Source organism: Carassius gibelio, chromosome B3 (genome assembly GCF_023724105.1).
Source record: "Carassius gibelio isolate Cgi1373 ecotype wild population from Czech Republic chromosome B3, carGib1.2-hapl.c, whole genome shotgun sequence".
Lineage (NCBI taxonomy): Eukaryota > Metazoa > Chordata > Actinopteri > Cypriniformes > Cyprinidae > Carassius > Carassius gibelio.
This window is the reverse complement of record NC_068398.1, coordinates 9239132-9255687: the sequence shown is the minus strand read 5'-3', so window position 1 is coordinate 9255687 and position 16556 is coordinate 9239132. Positions and strand designations below refer to the sequence as shown.

General features: G+C 38.6%; 1 protein-coding gene across 31 annotated transcripts in view; it reads left to right on the top strand.

Annotated features, from left to right (window-relative positions):
• LOC127952808 (Fc receptor-like protein 5) overlaps positions 1–16556 on the top strand; it is a 123116-nt gene that overhangs the window by 17129 nt on the left and 89431 nt on the right. For 9 of the 31 annotated variants that reach the window (XR_008153058.1, XM_052551596.1, XM_052551595.1 and 6 more), the window contains exons 10-11: positions 14878–15150; positions 15223–15357. The exons of 7 other annotated variants lie outside the window; for them this stretch is intronic. Coding sequence is in view for 23 of the 24 variants with exons in the window: in XM_052551596.1 (XP_052407556.1) it covers positions 14878–15150; positions 15223–15357 (408 nt within the window). In the remaining variant the exon portion in view is untranslated. Of the gene's footprint in view, positions 1–1055; positions 1248–14877; positions 15151–15222; positions 15358–16556 lie in introns of all 31 variants that reach the window. 15 more of the 31 variants (XM_052551602.1, XM_052551601.1, XM_052551590.1 and 12 more) reach the window with 6 other exon arrangements.

Genomic DNA, 16556 nt, shown 5'->3' with positions numbered 1-16556 from the left:
ACATTTTTGTAAAATATTTTTTACAATTGTAATTATAAACTGTATCTTTACTGTAATGTCTATACTTTGTTTATATCATCAATAAAGCTTATTTTGGTTAACCTGCAGACTGAAAAAAAAAGCTTTAGATGAACCGAGAAAATACACATCAAGTCAAGTCAAAATGGACGAAAGAACTCAATCTAATGATTTCTAATGAGACCTGAGATACACATACTTGACTGAGATACACATAGAAACAGAAAAATTGTGTAACTGGAGAGAATATCACTTGTAAGTGTTGTCCTCTTACACCCCAAATTGTAGCTAAGTCTAATTTAAATCACTTCAGTGTGATTTAAGAGAATGCAGAGAACAAATAATACACACCCTCAAATCTTTACTCACTGTTACATTCTAGATTGATGCTAGACAACTGTGTTTGGTGTCAATAAGAAAATCATTTGTGATGATTTGCAGAGATTGTATAATAGCAAGTTAGAGAGTATAAGGTTAAAAATCAAAGACTTTTGCCTTCCTGTCCCAATCCTAGCTTCTGTCACAAAAGGGCCATTAGGTATTCCTAAAGGTACGGAGCTGCTGATAGAGAGATTAAAGCCTGTAGATGTGCATACATCAGGTGTCTGTATTTCCCGGTCAGAGAGAACCTGTCCATCAAAAGCTCACTATCCAATCAGAATAGATCACTGTTAAGTCCGCCCCCACGAGAGGTTTGTGTCAAAACACCGAATGAAAAACTGCGAAACGTAAGCGAAATCTGTGGCAATGAATTTAGAATCCACGATTAGCCAAAACGAATCTTTGAAAAACATTAACAAAGAATGAAGCATATATGAAGAGCCTGCTAAATTTGTAATGGCATATTTTGATAGTTTCTGAAAAAGTTACGTTCAGTTTTTTAAGGTTTCGTTCATTATAATTGAAACAAATGTAATTCCATAGGAAACCATGTGAATAGTACATTGTATCTGTTTTGATTAAAATGTTTCATTTATATATATTATGTTGCATTTATAGGTTATATATTTTCAGTGAAAATTGTTGTCATTGTACAGAAAGACCAAAAGCCAAAGTGAGCATTACACCTGATCAACATGTATTCAGAGGAGAGACAGTCACTCTCAGATGTGACATTGATGGTGAAGGAGTCACAAGCTGGAAGTACAGCTGGTATAAAGACGGTTCAGACAGTGTTTTCAGTGAACTACAGGAACACACATTCAGTTCTGTTACTAAGTCTGACACAGGTAAATATTCCTGTTATGCAGCAGAGAGAAGAGGATCACGAACATCAAACAAATGTGATGCAGTTACACTGACAGTATCAGGTAGGGGTTGCATGACTACTGATTTCTACTAGTTGATTTCTTATAAAAAAATACTTGAGTTACTCAACTACTTGTGGTTCATGCTACTGTAAATGAAAAGACATGAAATAGTTCTTATCAATAAACATGTATTAATTCATAGCCGTATTCAACAATTACATATGTAAATTGTCAACATTTTATTTATATATATTTTTATGTAACAGCCAGTATTTGTATCTGTATTTGTACCCGTAACAATCACAACATCGTACAATTACATGATAAGACCCTTATGACTAACTTTTCATAGTTATCACTGAACAAGTATGCCATGTTAAACTAAAATGATTATTAATTTCTAAAATAATATTTATCATGCAAGAAGAAAGATGTCATGACAAACGTTTAGTGATCATTTGGACACTGAATCAAATGAATGCACACATAAGCCAGTCTTTTTGTGAACTTCACTAAACAAATGTGCATGTGCCACACAAACCAGTAAAAGATAAAGATGCAAACATGTAGGCCAAATAGAAAATGTATCTGTATCTAAGTTGATTATTAGCCTACTCTTGGGAGGGAACTGGTTTGGTTTTTGAGAAACTGAGATGTGGAACCCAGCAGTTTGATTGGTGAGCATGCTGTGTTTATTCCATTCATTCGTATCATATCATAGCCTATATAAGGTTTAAATCATTGCCTTTTAAATATATACAAATAATAGAACACGTATGATGTATTATTATTGGTGATATTACTCTCGCCAAGCTCCGATTTCTGAAAGATGCACGGAGAGCCAACAGCAATGTGGCATTTGATCTGTGCTCTTTTCACTCATAAAGTTTACATTCATTCACTTCACACTCTATTGCTGTCACGTTCGGGTACACAGGAGACAAGAGATCCAATTGCAGTGTGAGATTTATTGGGCAATCCAAAATCAGAGTCAAAACAAGCCGGGGTTGTAACCAAACATCAGTCCAAACAGAAACCAACAAACAAACAAACAGGATCAGGAAACAGGAACTTGAAACTAGGAACATTAGGAAACCAGGTGACGGAAAGTAAGGACTCCATGAAACAAACAGCAAACAGACCGGTATAAATAGGCAGGATAATGACTATGAAGTGAAGACACCTGAGTGCAATTAACAGGTGTGCAATTACTGTGATGAAGGGACAAGGCTAGTGGGAATTGTAGTGGCTAAGGTGAGGTGCCTATGGGGAAGTGAGACAACTAGTGGACACCCAGGGAAACAGAGACCAGACAGCGTGACATTACCCCCTCCTCCACGGAGCAGCTACCAGATGCTCCACCCGAACCCAAGAAGAGACCAAGGGATACAGAGACCAGGAGGGAGGTGGAGTGGCGGAGGACCTGGGGGAGGGATGGAGGGCCAGGTAAAATGGGGAAACAGAGACAAGTGCAAAAAACAAAAACAAGGAGACCAGGAGGGAGGTGGACCGGCCGAGGACCAGGGGGAGGGACGGAGGGCCAGGTAATAGAGGGTAACAGGGACAGGAAGTGCCAAAAAACTAAAACAAAAACAACAACAAAACACAAGTCCCGGGGAGAACAGAAAGTTCAGTGGCCCAGGGCCGAGCCGACAGGGCAGGAGTCCAGGGTGGAGCAAGGTGGAATTGGAGCCATGCGGTTGAGTCAGAAACCCACCAGGGCGGCGCAGAAGAGCACCACAACTGTGCGGTAAAGACAGAAGCCCTCCAGGGCGGCGCAGAAGACCACCACACCGGTGAGGTCGAGACATAAGCCCACCAGGGAGGCCTAGAGGACCACCACATCCGTGCGGTCGAGACAGAAGCCCACCAGTGCGGTGCAGAAGACCACCACATCCCTGCAGTCGAGACAGAAGCCCACCAGGGCGGCGCAGAAGACCACCACAACTGTGCGGTCGAGACAGAAGCCCACCAGGGCCACGCAGAAGACCAACACATCCGTGCGGTCGAGACAGAAGCCCACCAGGGCCACGCAGAAGACCAACACATCCATGCGGTCGAGACAGAAGCCCACCAGGGCGGCGCAGAAGACCAACACATCCGTGCGGTCGAGACAGAAGCCCACCAGGGCCACGCAGAAGACCAACACATCCGTGCGGTCGAGACAGAAGCCCACCAGGGCGGCACAGAAGACCACCACATCCGTGCGGTCGAGACAGAAGCCCACCAGGGCGGCACAGAAGACCACCACAGCCATACGGTCGAGACAGGAGCCCCCCAGGGCGGCACCGAGGACCACCACATTGGGATCGATGATACATGAGAGCAAGTCTGGATAGGCAAGTCTGAAACAATGAACATGAACAAGTTAAGGGTGGCCTCCGTGGCCACGACAGGATCAGTCGATCGCTCAGAGAGTTTGGCTGAGACGTGGAGAGGCTCTGGTAGTTCAGCAGAGATGTGGAGAGGCTTTGGTAGTTCAGCAGAGACGTGGAGAAGCTCTGGTAGTTCTGCAGAGTTTAGACTGGATTCAGGAAGATCAATGGTGACTTGACTCTGCTCCTGAAGATCACTGGTGACTTGACTCTGCTCATGAAGATCAATGGTGACTTGCATTTGCTCATGAAGATCAATTGTGAATTGACTTTGCCCATGAAGATAGTCGGTGACTTAACCTTGCCCATGAAGAACTCTGGTGACTTGACTTTGCCCATGAAGATCATTGGTGACTTGACTTTGCCACATACATCTTTAAGAGCTGAATCACTCTGCAAGATGTGCCAATGTTTCTTAATTGCATGCTTTATTTCTCTGCCAATATGAGAGAACTCTGTGGAGAAGCAAAGTCTTTGTCTAGAGACGTGTTTGGTTTCAATCAAGAGATGTGATCGTTGCGTTGATCTAGCTCGTTCATAAGCTGCGGAGATGTCATTTTCAGTATAGCCCCTATTACGAAAGCGTTCTTTCATTTCTACTGCTCCATGCTCAAACTCGGCATCGTTACTACAGTTTCTTCTAAGACTTAAAAATTGGCCAATAGGAATGTTTTTAATAAGTTGTTTAGGATGATGATCTGCTCTGAGGATAGTGTTTCTGCTAAGAGGTTTACGATAGATCGATGTTCCTAAACCTCCATGGGAATTTTTGTGAATAGTCAAATCTAAAAAGTTAATATTATCTGTAGAGTGTTCTACTGTGAATCTCAGAAAGGATGTGGTAGAGTTAATATAGGCCATGAAAATCTCCAATTCAGACAAGGTCCCTGTCCAGATGAAGAAAACATCATCGATGTATCTTTTCCACAAAGGGATTTTAGGAAGAAATAAGTTGTTAATAGGATTGCCAATGAATTTAACTTCCCAAAAACCCATTACTAGGCATGCATACGACGGTGCAAAGCAACTCCCCATACTGACCCCACGCTTTTGTAGATAATAATGGCCCGCATATTGGAAATAGTTCATTGTTAAAATGACTTCCAACAATGTCAGTAAGAATTCGTTGGGAGGAACTATATCCATGGCCCGTCTCTCAAAGAAGTGTAGTAACGCCTCAGTCCCTGCTTCGTGAGGAATGCATGTATACAAGCTTTGCACATCACAAGTTACCAACATGAAATCATGATCACATTCAAACGAATCCAAAAGTCTCAATATGTCAGATGTATCCCTTAAAAAAGATAGTAATTCACATACATATTTTTTCAAAAAGAAGTCGAGATACTGTGACAACGGTTCAGTTAGACAGCCAATACTAGACAGTATTGGCTTATTCGCCCTTTTATCAGCAGGGCGAATAAGAATATCTAACCTCTTTTCTAGTTCATTCAAACTCTTTAATTCAGAATGTGACAAATTATTTTTTTTTTGTCATGTTTTTTACATATCTTGGTGAACTAGTTTTTCTACTAGATTTTTGTATGTAGTAATAGAATGGTTCAGATTAGAATAAGGAACAAAAGTGGATTTCTTTCTGAAAGGTGTAATCTCTCTAGTAGGTGCCATGTTATCAACGTTGGAGATTGACTGCACAGGAGTACCCATGGTAGGCCTAGATAAAATAGATTTCAGGGGAAAAAAATTCTTAGGTTGAAGTGATCGAAAGAATTTAAAAGTATCTACCTTGAGTTTGAATGGATTAACAGTGTTGGTGGGGCAAAAAGATAAACCTTTACTTAACACTTTCGTCTCTCCCTCGCTTAAACTAAATCCCGAGATGTTAATCACAGTCTGTTCCGGGTTGCATGGATTGCGTGGAGAGCGGCGCATTTGTTCTGCTGGATACATTCTGCGACCTCTGCCTCCTCGACCCTCTCGAGCCCCTCCTTGTCTGTTTAGACGGGGAGGCTTGGCGTTGGGAAAAAAAATTCCTAGTGCCATGTTGACTCTCGGCGTCACTGGTTTGAGGAGAATCCCAGTCGCTTGCGGAGGTGGAGAGCCGGTTTCTGAGGTTATGTTGGCGCGTAGGCGGGGGTTTATGAAGACGTCTTTGTTCATCTGTCCAGTAGTAAACTGATCCTTCTGCATTTTGAAAGGATTTAAGAGAAATAGCGATCTTGTTGGTAATTGTGTCGAAGGTCTCTATATCGACTTGTGTCTTAATGTGCTTCTCAACTTGTAGCATTGGCCATACTTGGCCTGGCTAGAACGGGGCTACTAGCAACAGACGGACCCCATCCCAGCGTACTCTCACCAGAACTCCCAGGAGCAGAGGAATGGGGGAAAGGCATACAGACTGTACGCCCTGAGGTGGAAACTCTTCACCTCATTGTGCAGAGACCACCAGCTTGACCCAGCTATCTGCCCAGTTGGTACAGTTCTGGAGTTTCTTCAAGCCATTTTCCCTGCAGAGTTGACCCACTCCACGCTGAAGGTTTACGTGGTGGCCATTGAGGCCTACCATGTCCCTCTCGATGGCCAGTCTTTGGGAAGACACCCCTTAGTTACACGTTTCCTCTGCGGTGCGCTGAGGCTGAGACCTGAGGCTGAAGTCCCGTATTCCCCCGTGGGACTTGGTTGTGGTGTTAGAGGCTCTTTGTAAAGCTCCATTCGAGCCAATACAAGATATATCAGATAGACATCTGACCCTCAAAACTACCTTTCTGTCGGCTATTACCACTCTGAGGAAAGTTGGAGATCTTTAGGCCCTCTTAGTGTCTCCTTCTTATCTTGACTTTGCACCTGGCATGACCAAAGCATTCATATACCCTTGATCGGGATATGTTCCTAAGGTTCCCTCTATCACACCCCAACCTGTAGTGCTGCAGGCCTTCTGTAAGACCAAGAGAAGCTAAATTGTATGTGACCAGTTTGAGCGCTGGACACATATGTCCACAGGGATGCCCAGTGGGGAAAATCGGACCAATTGCTTGTATTCTACGGTCCCCCCAAGAGGGGCTCTCCTGCATCTAAGCAGACTATTAGGCATTGGATAGTTGAGACCTCTGGTTTTCCCCCACTGTCGGGAGCCAAGGCTCACTCTACACATGTTATGTCAGCCTCCAAGGCCTTTCTAGCAGGTGTGACCATGTTGGAAATCTGCAATGCTGCGGAAAAAATTCTATGGCTTAGATATGCCAGTCACTCCAGGCGCTTCAGTCCTCTTGTCCTAAGCTGTGCTCTTCGGATACACACTAGGCAGGGATTTGGTAGTCTGGCAGTGTGGGTACATCGTTTCTGTAGCGCTTTGACACAGCTCAAGTTCCTGAAGAGGAACGTCTCTAGGTTACGCCTGTAAACATAGTTCCTCAAGGGAACAAGACGCAGCGTCTCGAGGCCATACCCCCGGCACCCCTGCTGGCGCTTGCTGGTACTCGAAGCTGACGCCAGAAGCATAGTGCGTGCTTTCATAGCTTCCTGGTCGCTTACGCCACCCCGCCCGTGATGTCACGCTCTTCCATTGGACTGATTAAACACGATATTCAGAATCGCTCATGCTAGACGCGTTCCCCGTAGAGCTTTGACGCAGCATCTCGTTCCCTCAAGGAACTATGGTTACATGCGTAACCTAGAGACATTTTTTTCTTCTCTTTTTTTCTGTACTATCTATCAAATAAATACATTTCTGATGGAGTCAGCACCTTCCAGGCAGATTTTAACAATTCTTATCGTAGGTTTCACACATTTGATGACCGGGGTATACTTTGGGAGCAGGAACAAAGAGAGGTGGTCAGACTGACCCAGGTGGGGGAGGGGTGTGACTTTGTAGGCATCAGTCACATTATTATAAACGTGTTCCAATGTTTTATGTCCCCTTGTAGTGCAGGAGACATTTTGGTGAAATTTAGGGAGAACAGATCTTAAAGTGCAGTGATTCAAAAAAACTGCAACATAATATGTATGGTTATGTTAGTTTTATTACAACCAGAATGTTCACATCACTATGGAAATATGGTTATAATTTGACTAACCTTACTTTGATGACTGTCTTGTATTTTGAACAAATGCAGATTAATTCAAAACTATATTAATGTAAATGAATGTAAAGACACAAACTTAAAATTTTATTGTTAATTAATATCACAGATTTAATTATGTAACATTTGCATCCACCCAGATTATTATTTTATCAGTGTATATGTCATTATAATAATATATTACTGATCAACAATTATTATCATTATTATCATTTATGCTATTTGGCTGAATGTACATGTGGTTAAATTAACATTTATGTTTGTATGCACCCACCACTGTCCTCCTTTGACTTGCATCTGAAGGCCCTGGTATATTTCAAATGAAATTAAAGAACGAAGTGATATGACGTCATCTCGAAAACAAGAGTTGAGTTTGTTTTGGCAGTTCAAAATGGCTCACCAAAGCAAACTTTCTGGGGGAGTTAATTTTGGCTCCTAAACACATTTGAGTTTCCTTTGGTCCGTGGAGGTTACACAATTGGTGGGTGTGTTAATTTTTTTGAGACCACCTCACCTAACATTCTGCAGAGGTCATTAAGGAGAGCAACATCTCCTGAATACACTGGAGTGTCGGATAGCTGAGCTGCACAAATATATCTGCACCTGTACGATCGCTAGTGGACAGATTTTAAAGATGTATAGAGACAGTATTTCAATAGCAACGAAGCTTGGTGTCAATGACCCGGAGTTATAAAAAAAAATAACCTTTTTAATGCCTTTTTAAATATTGTGGAGCTGATGCTTTAAAACATTCTTGCAGGGTCAAAGTAAAAACAAAAGAACCATGACCTATGAGATAATCAGGTTATATATGACACTTATTATATTGTAATCTAATATTCTGAATATCAAGTAAAATAATAATCATAGTCACACTAAATGCACATTTACTTCTGTCACATATTTTCTTTTTAAGATTTTAAAGTATCTTCTACACAATGAGTCATGCAACATTGAAACAACATGAGAGTGAGTGATTTTTTATATTTAAATGAACTGTCTTTTTAAAATGGACACATTTTTCTTTATTTTATTTAGTTAACAGTCAAATACAGAGCTTAACACTGTAGATCACATAAATATTTCATTCATTAAATGTTACTATGACAAGTACAGAAGTAATTGATTTATGAATATAACTCAAAGGAAAGTTGTGTGAAAGTATGCATGTGGAATGAAGTCATGCAATATTAAGTGTGTGTCTGATATATTTATTTGCACTCGATGAGAACAGCCTCCATGTACAGTATATCCAGTTCATACAATTATCAACTTCTGTACCAGTGATTTCAGCTCTCTCATCCAATATGAGACAGACAGGGAGTTTACATGATGATCAATATATGTGGAAACATAAATTCAATCCAAGCCATATTTTAAAATTGTTGATGATGAGACATATGATTTATTATCCAAATGTACAAATAATATTCTTGGAGTAGCTGCTGACCTATGTCCAAGAAGACTGCATCAGAACAATGCTTTAAGGTTTGTGGGAAACTCAGAAGTGAAGACCAGGAGACTCTTGGGTAATCTTCAGCAGAATTCTTTATTGAGAATACTCTGTGTGGAATTAATATACATGAAATGTATAAAAAGCTAAACGCATCAAAAAACAAGATTAAGAAACTATATCACCCAAGGTTAGCATAGGTTATTTGCTTGTTGTTTTTCTGTGTGCCTGTACTAGTCAATCAAGCAAAACAGCTTACAGATGATTTATCATATTACACAAACACTGTTTTGACACTGTTGCAATGCTTAACACTGACACTTCGTAATCTGTTCAAAATAAGGCATTAAATAGTTAGCAATTTGAAGAGCCTGCACTGATATTTTCAGTTCCATTCGTTTGCGTGTTGTTTCAAAGACACGCCCACAACAAGGGAACTAATGATTATTCACGTAAACTCGACCCACGAGAACAGTTTTTCACAGGAACCGAATATTACACAACAAGGGTTGTGGTCATGTTGTGATGGTTTTTAACTGCTACTGAACAGGAACAGTGTCAGCTCATGGGTTTTAAAATAGAGGGGGCACACTAATTGTATTGGCCTGGAGATCCCTGCCGATTGTTATTATTATTATTTGCTTAACCACTTTTTGGTGGCTCATAGTCAGAAAACAAAGAAAACGACACACATACAACAAGATAATATAAATTCACTTACCTGTCCTATCACTTGAAACCAACATCCGTCCCTTCTTAAAAAGTCTGTGGTAAAAGAGAGCTGCCTGTAGTGCTATTTAATTAGGCCTACTTCTGTAGCCTACAGTCATTTGTATATATACTGTTTGAATGACAGCTGTTGGCGATCAAATATTCAATACTCATCACTCTACTTGATGATCAAATATTCAATACTCATCACTCTACACTACTCATCATACATACTTGATAAATATCAGCCCAGCCTCTACAGGAGACATTTAAACTAATAGCATGTAATTTACGTCTCTACGATGATTGGGTGGTATACCAGAAGGGACACTATTCTCCTCTTTGATGTTCCTTTTCTCAACACTCCTCAGTGCTGAAAGTAACAATCAATGCTGATTGGCTATTTTTTTTTTTTACAACAGAGGCATTAGAGCCGATCTCTCCCACTGCCGCCCCCTCTCCTTCTCTTTCACTAGCGGTTGTAATTACATCAGCAGATTTGGCACATTCACGATAGAAAAGTGGAGCTTTCAAGTAATGGTATAACAACTGTGAAACAAACAAATATATATATATATATATATATATATATATATATACAAACCCAATTCCAAAAAAGTTGGGACACTGTACAAATTGTGACTAAAAACAGAATGCAATGATGTGGAAGTTTCAAATTTCAATATTTTATTCAGAATACAAGATAGATGACATATCAAATGTTTAAACTGAGAAAACGTATCTTTTTAAGGGGAAAAAAAGTAGATTTAAAATTTCATGGCATCAACACATCTCAAAAAAGTTGGGACAAGGCCATGTTTACCACTCTGTGGCATCCCCTCTTCTTTTTATAACAGTCTGCAAACGTCTGGGGACTGAGGAGACAAGGTGCTCAAGTTTAGGAATAGGAATGTTGTCCCATTCTTGTCTAATACAGGCTTCTAGTTGCTCAACTGTCTTAGGTCTTCTTTTACGGATCTTCCTCTTTATGATACACCAAATGTTTTCTATGGGTGAAAGATCTGGACTGCAGATGGGCCATTTCAGTACCCGGATGCTTCTTCTACACAGCCATGATGTTGTAATTGATGCAGTATGTGGTCTGGCATTGTTATCTTGGAAAATGCCAGGTCTTCCCTGAAAGAGACGACGTCTGGATGGGAGCACATGTTGTTCTAGAACTTGGATATACCTTTCAGCATTTATGGTGCCTTTCCAGATGTGTAAGCTGCCCATACCACATGCGCTCATGCAACCCCATACCATCAGACAGTGACGGTTTCTCCATTAGGGCGATTGGGCGATGCACCACCAATGGAAAGAGGGGGATTTTTATTTTATTTTACATTCAACCACAGTGTTACGCTAGCTTTCACTGTTCTAGACTCTTTGTGCTGCCTCTAAATAGTCCAATCAGTGTCGAATCACGTTTTGTGTAGTACGGATTTTTTTTTAACTACTTTAATATCTGTATCAAATGTAAAAAAAAAAAAAAAAAAGCAGAGAGACGGGGACAGCTATGCCTTTGACAGCTGAACTTGATTGACATCATGGCGAACATTACCTCAGTGGAGATTAATTCTATTGTGTCATTGAAAGAAATACCATTCATTCGTCGTAGCAATAAGGATAAATTGTCAATTAAAGAATTAGGATAACCAAGACTAAATTTAAACATCAAACAAGTATCTACAAAGGGCGGGAAGTCATATTAATGAGGATTTTCGAGAACTTGGTATGAGCGGAGAAAAAGGCTGCGCAGTAGCTGACGCTCTATTCTCCTAATTTACAGCTGCATTTTGTTCCATCGCGAGAGCCTAACGGACATTGCATGGACAATAGGGGTTGCATGATTACTGATTTCTACTAGTCGATTTTTTTATTTAAAAAATACTCGAGTTACTTGACTACTTGTGGTTCATGCTACTGTAAATGAAAAGACATTACATTTTTTTTTGCATTATCAATAAATGCTTATTAATCCATAACCTTATGCAACAATTACATATATAAATTGTCAAAATTATTCTGACATTACATATTAAAATTTTTATGTAACAGCCAGTATTTGTTTTTGTGTCTGTAACAATCACAAAATGTTTCGTATCTGCATTTGGATACAACGTCGTACAGTTGTCGATAAGACCGTTATGGCTAACTTTTTTTTCATAGTTATCACTGAACAAGTATGCCGTGTTAAACTAAAATAATTATTAATTTCTAAAATAATATTTATCATGCAAGCAGAGAGATGTCATGCCAAACATTTAGTGATCATTTGAACATGACTGCATCAATTTAATGCGCACATTTTCATTACATTTACTCTATAAAAAAGTCAAAGATAAAGATGCAAACATGAAGGCCGAATAGAAAATGTATCTATATCTAAGTTGATTATTAGCCTGCTCTCTCGAGAGAACTGGTTTGATTTTTGAGAGACTGAGACGTGCAACGCGGCTGTTTGATTTATGAGCGCGCTGTGCTTAATCTATTCATTCGTATCATATCGTAGCCTAAGGTTTAAAGCATTGCCTTTTAAATATATACAATAGAACGTGTATGATGTATTATTGTAGGTGATATTATTCTTGCCAAGTTCTGATTTCTGAGAGATGCACAGAGCAATGCTGTGTTTGATTTGTGCTCTTTTCATTCATAAAGTTTACATTCATTCACTTCACACTCGTGACTTTAGAGGTCTGTTTATAATATTGCACTGATCCCCTGGCTCACCTGTTGTCTAGCAAACTCCGGACTGTGCAAGCTTCAGCCGAGTATTCAGGCAGAATTATTCCTTGTCTGTTATTCATTTTTTAAGCCATTATCCGTGCCATTCAGAATAAGGTATTCGGCTTCAGGCACACCCCTATTTACATATTTTAATTTTACGTGCAACATAGATAAGGTCATAAAAAAGTAACAGCTACATGCAATAATGTAATTCTAAAATTCACCTCGTACTTGCAAACTCTTTGTACATTATGGTTAATGCATGCTTGACTAGTCTATTGTTTCCGACAGCGCCCACTAGTGGTTGAAGTAGTCGATCACTCAGCTAGTCTATGCAAGCCCTAATGGACAACTACAGGTTTCACCGAAATGCATCATCTCTCGGAAGATGGTGAAAAAACATGGAAGAGGAAAGGTGCACATGGATAGTAGGGAGCAGTGTAATATAAGTGAGCAATGTAATGTAAGGGAGCAATGTAATATAAGTGAGTAATGTAAATAAGCAGTGTAATGTAAGTGAATAATGTGATATACATTAAGTGAGCAGTTTAATATACAGTAAGTGAGTTGTGTAAACGGTGATTTATGTGACTTCAATTATTGCTTATTAAACTGAAATCGAAGTAAAAAAATGTGGAAAAACCACATCCATTTGTTGAGAGTTGGTTTGTTTTCTGTCAGCTCCACCATGCTAACCAGTGAAGGAGGAGCAGCAGTTGTTCACTTTATTTCAATATTAATACATAATTATAAATTCAGCTATTACCACCATAACAATAAAGATCCATTACAATATTTTTCCATTTTGCTTGTTCATTTGATACTGAATGATTCTTGAAAACTTTTCTTTAGAAAATGTTTGACATTTTGTGAAACATGTTACAAGATTATCAAAACATCTAAAGATTTACTGTAACACATTTGTATGTCTTTCCTGATGTTTCTAAAGATCGACTGCAGGTTTCAGGAAGTCTTGAGACTTTAACACAATCTGTGTCTTTAACTGTCTGTCATCATTCAGTCAGTATGGGACTCTGTCAACTTCCTCTTGTGCTCTGTGAGTATTATTCTCTCTATGTATTTCATGTATTTTAATATAGTGATTACTATTATATTATAAAAAGGATCAAGTTATTTATTGTTTCTAGACTTTTTACTTTACTCGCTGCTCTCTTGAGTTTCAAGCCCAGCTCTAGTCGAGGAAATACTGTAAGAGTGAGAGATGATTTTGAGAGAGGAAGTGTGCAGTTAGAGCTGTTTGTGAAGAGAAATAAAAACTAGAGAAAAGAGAGAAGATAAAAATAATCTGTTGTGTTGTAGATCAGTGTGTTTGTTTAGTCATTCAGGTTTTTGCTTTGTTGAATCAGTTCTGTTGGTTTGTTTTACACTTATTGTCGCTGTTGCTATAATATTCACTAGTACACAGTTAATAAGAGTCTTTCTTTGTTCTCATTCATTGAACAGTTCTCTGCTGTGACCAAATCTATAAAATACCAGTGAAATGTTTTCATGTTTATCTGGACTCATATGCAGTCCCCCGCACAATATCTTGATATATATATATATATATATATATATATATATATATATATATATATATATATATATATATATATATATATATATATATTTTTTTTTTTTTTTAAGATTATTGTCAAGTTCTTAAAACTGAAATTCATTCAAAACTCGCTATTCATAACACACTATTTTTGTAGTTTTGAATCTTAAATATTTTAATTAAACCCATACGCCATCAGCTCTAGAGCAGTTTTAAGATTCTGTAAGATTTAAGATTCTGTAAAATCCACAGCTGAACATGTACACACTGTAATGAGTTTCTCTTTGTGTTTTAGTGCTGATTTTAAACATCCACTCTGGACAAACTGAAGGTGAGTGAATTTGATTCATGTATTTCATCACATGTGAGTGATTCTACAGCAACGGTTACAAACCAACAGAGAATTATTTACATTTAATTATAATTATAAATGCACTTTAAACAAGCTGAATTGTTGAAATGACAATTATGAGGTGTTACAAACAACAAACAACAGATATATTTTTTTATATACACTCTGTAATAACTTTGATTTTACAGAGAGAAACAATATCTTCTGTTGAACAAGTCATGTTTCAAAATTTCCATTGTTCGTGTATTAACAGGTCTTTTATAAATGACTATAACAGTTATAGAGAACAACACTTCAGTCTCATCTGCTTTACGTTTTACAATCAAGTAACTGTGTTCTTCCAGTAAAAGCTGCACATTATATTCATTGTGAATTGTTGTTGTACAGAAAGACCAAAAGCCAAAGTGAGCATTAAACCTGATCAACATGTATTCAGAGGAGAGACAGTCACTCTCAGATGTGACATTGATGGTGAAGGAGTCACTAGCTGGAAGTACAGCTGGTATAAAGACGGTTCAGACAGTGTTTTCAGTGAACTACAGGAACACACATTCAGTTATGTTACTGAGTCTGACGCAGGTAAATACTCCTGTTATGGAGCAGAGAGAGGAGGATCACGAACATCACACATCAGTGATGAAGTTACACTGACAGTATCAGGTGAGTTTGATCATCTCTTCATAAACACACACAAGTTTAACATATTATTAATGAGTGATTTCTGTATTTCAGATAGACCCAGACCAGTTTTAAGTGTTTCTCCACAGAAGTGGTTGACTGAAGGAGATCCAGTGACTCTGATCTGTGAGGTTAAAGACTCCTCTACAGACTGGACATTCAGCTGGTTCACTGTATCTCTTTCATCAGGTAATGTGCTTCATGTGATAACATCTGAATGAACTGGTTTTATTCAAGCAAATTACTGCTTAAGCTCAAATGCTGTATGCATTCTTTCTTTCTTTTCGGACCACCTGTGCATGCTCATCCACACTGTATAATGTTAGTGTATATGATCAGCATCAAGCTTTTAAAAAAAGATGTCAATGAATCATTGAATGGTACCATGCAACACATGCTGTATATTTCAGGTGTTCTTGGAGTATATGATATGCTATAGTTTGGTATAAAAAAAACAAAAAAAAACTTGCATTATTTAACAAAATCCTAACCTGGTTGTTGTCCATAAATAACGTGAAGTAGCAAAAAAAAAAAAAAAAAAAAAAAAAAAAAAAACAACAACCCAAAACCACTGGAGATGAGGCTTACTTCATGACATCAGTCATACTTTACGATTGCGCCTTGAGGTTTACTTTATCCACCGGAAACATTACTAACACTGAGTCATTACTTGTAATCTCCACCTTAGCTCCATGTCTAAAGTATTTCAGTGTGTTTGAAATAGCACAGTTCTGTTCATAATGTATATATAAAAAATAAATAAATAAATAAAATAACAGGAGAGTGTCATTTTTGGAACACTAGCATGCAAACTTTTTTTCTACCACATGACAAGCTAATAACATGGTTGTGAGCATTAAAAGGTATAATTGCTGCTTTTTGCATTGCATATCTTAATTTTTTTTTGCATATAGGCTGATTCGCTATCATGGCCGTAGCCAGGCTTTGAAAATTAGTGAGGTCCAGGGGGTTTCTATTATAACCCCTTTATTATAGAATTGTGCTACAATAACCCCTATAAATACAACTAATAATCTACACTAACACTTGAAATGAGACAGAAATGTAGATGTTTTTGGAGGGATGCTCATTTTTAAATCATACCCTATTTATTGCATCAAAGTTTGTTAATACTATATTTATGGGGTGGTTAATTTTATCAGTTGTTTATTATTCATGCGGCCATACATATTACCCACCAAATGTGTTATTTTCGGATAGTCAAGATTACAATCGGATAGTCAGGTATTACATGACAGTCAGCTCCAGTGGTGCAAAATGTGTGTCATACATATTTTGACTTGATTGACCCATGTTCGAATCCACCTTTTGACTAACTTTTTTCTCCCTTTTCAAATCACATCAGAAAAGCATGTATTTTCAATGGA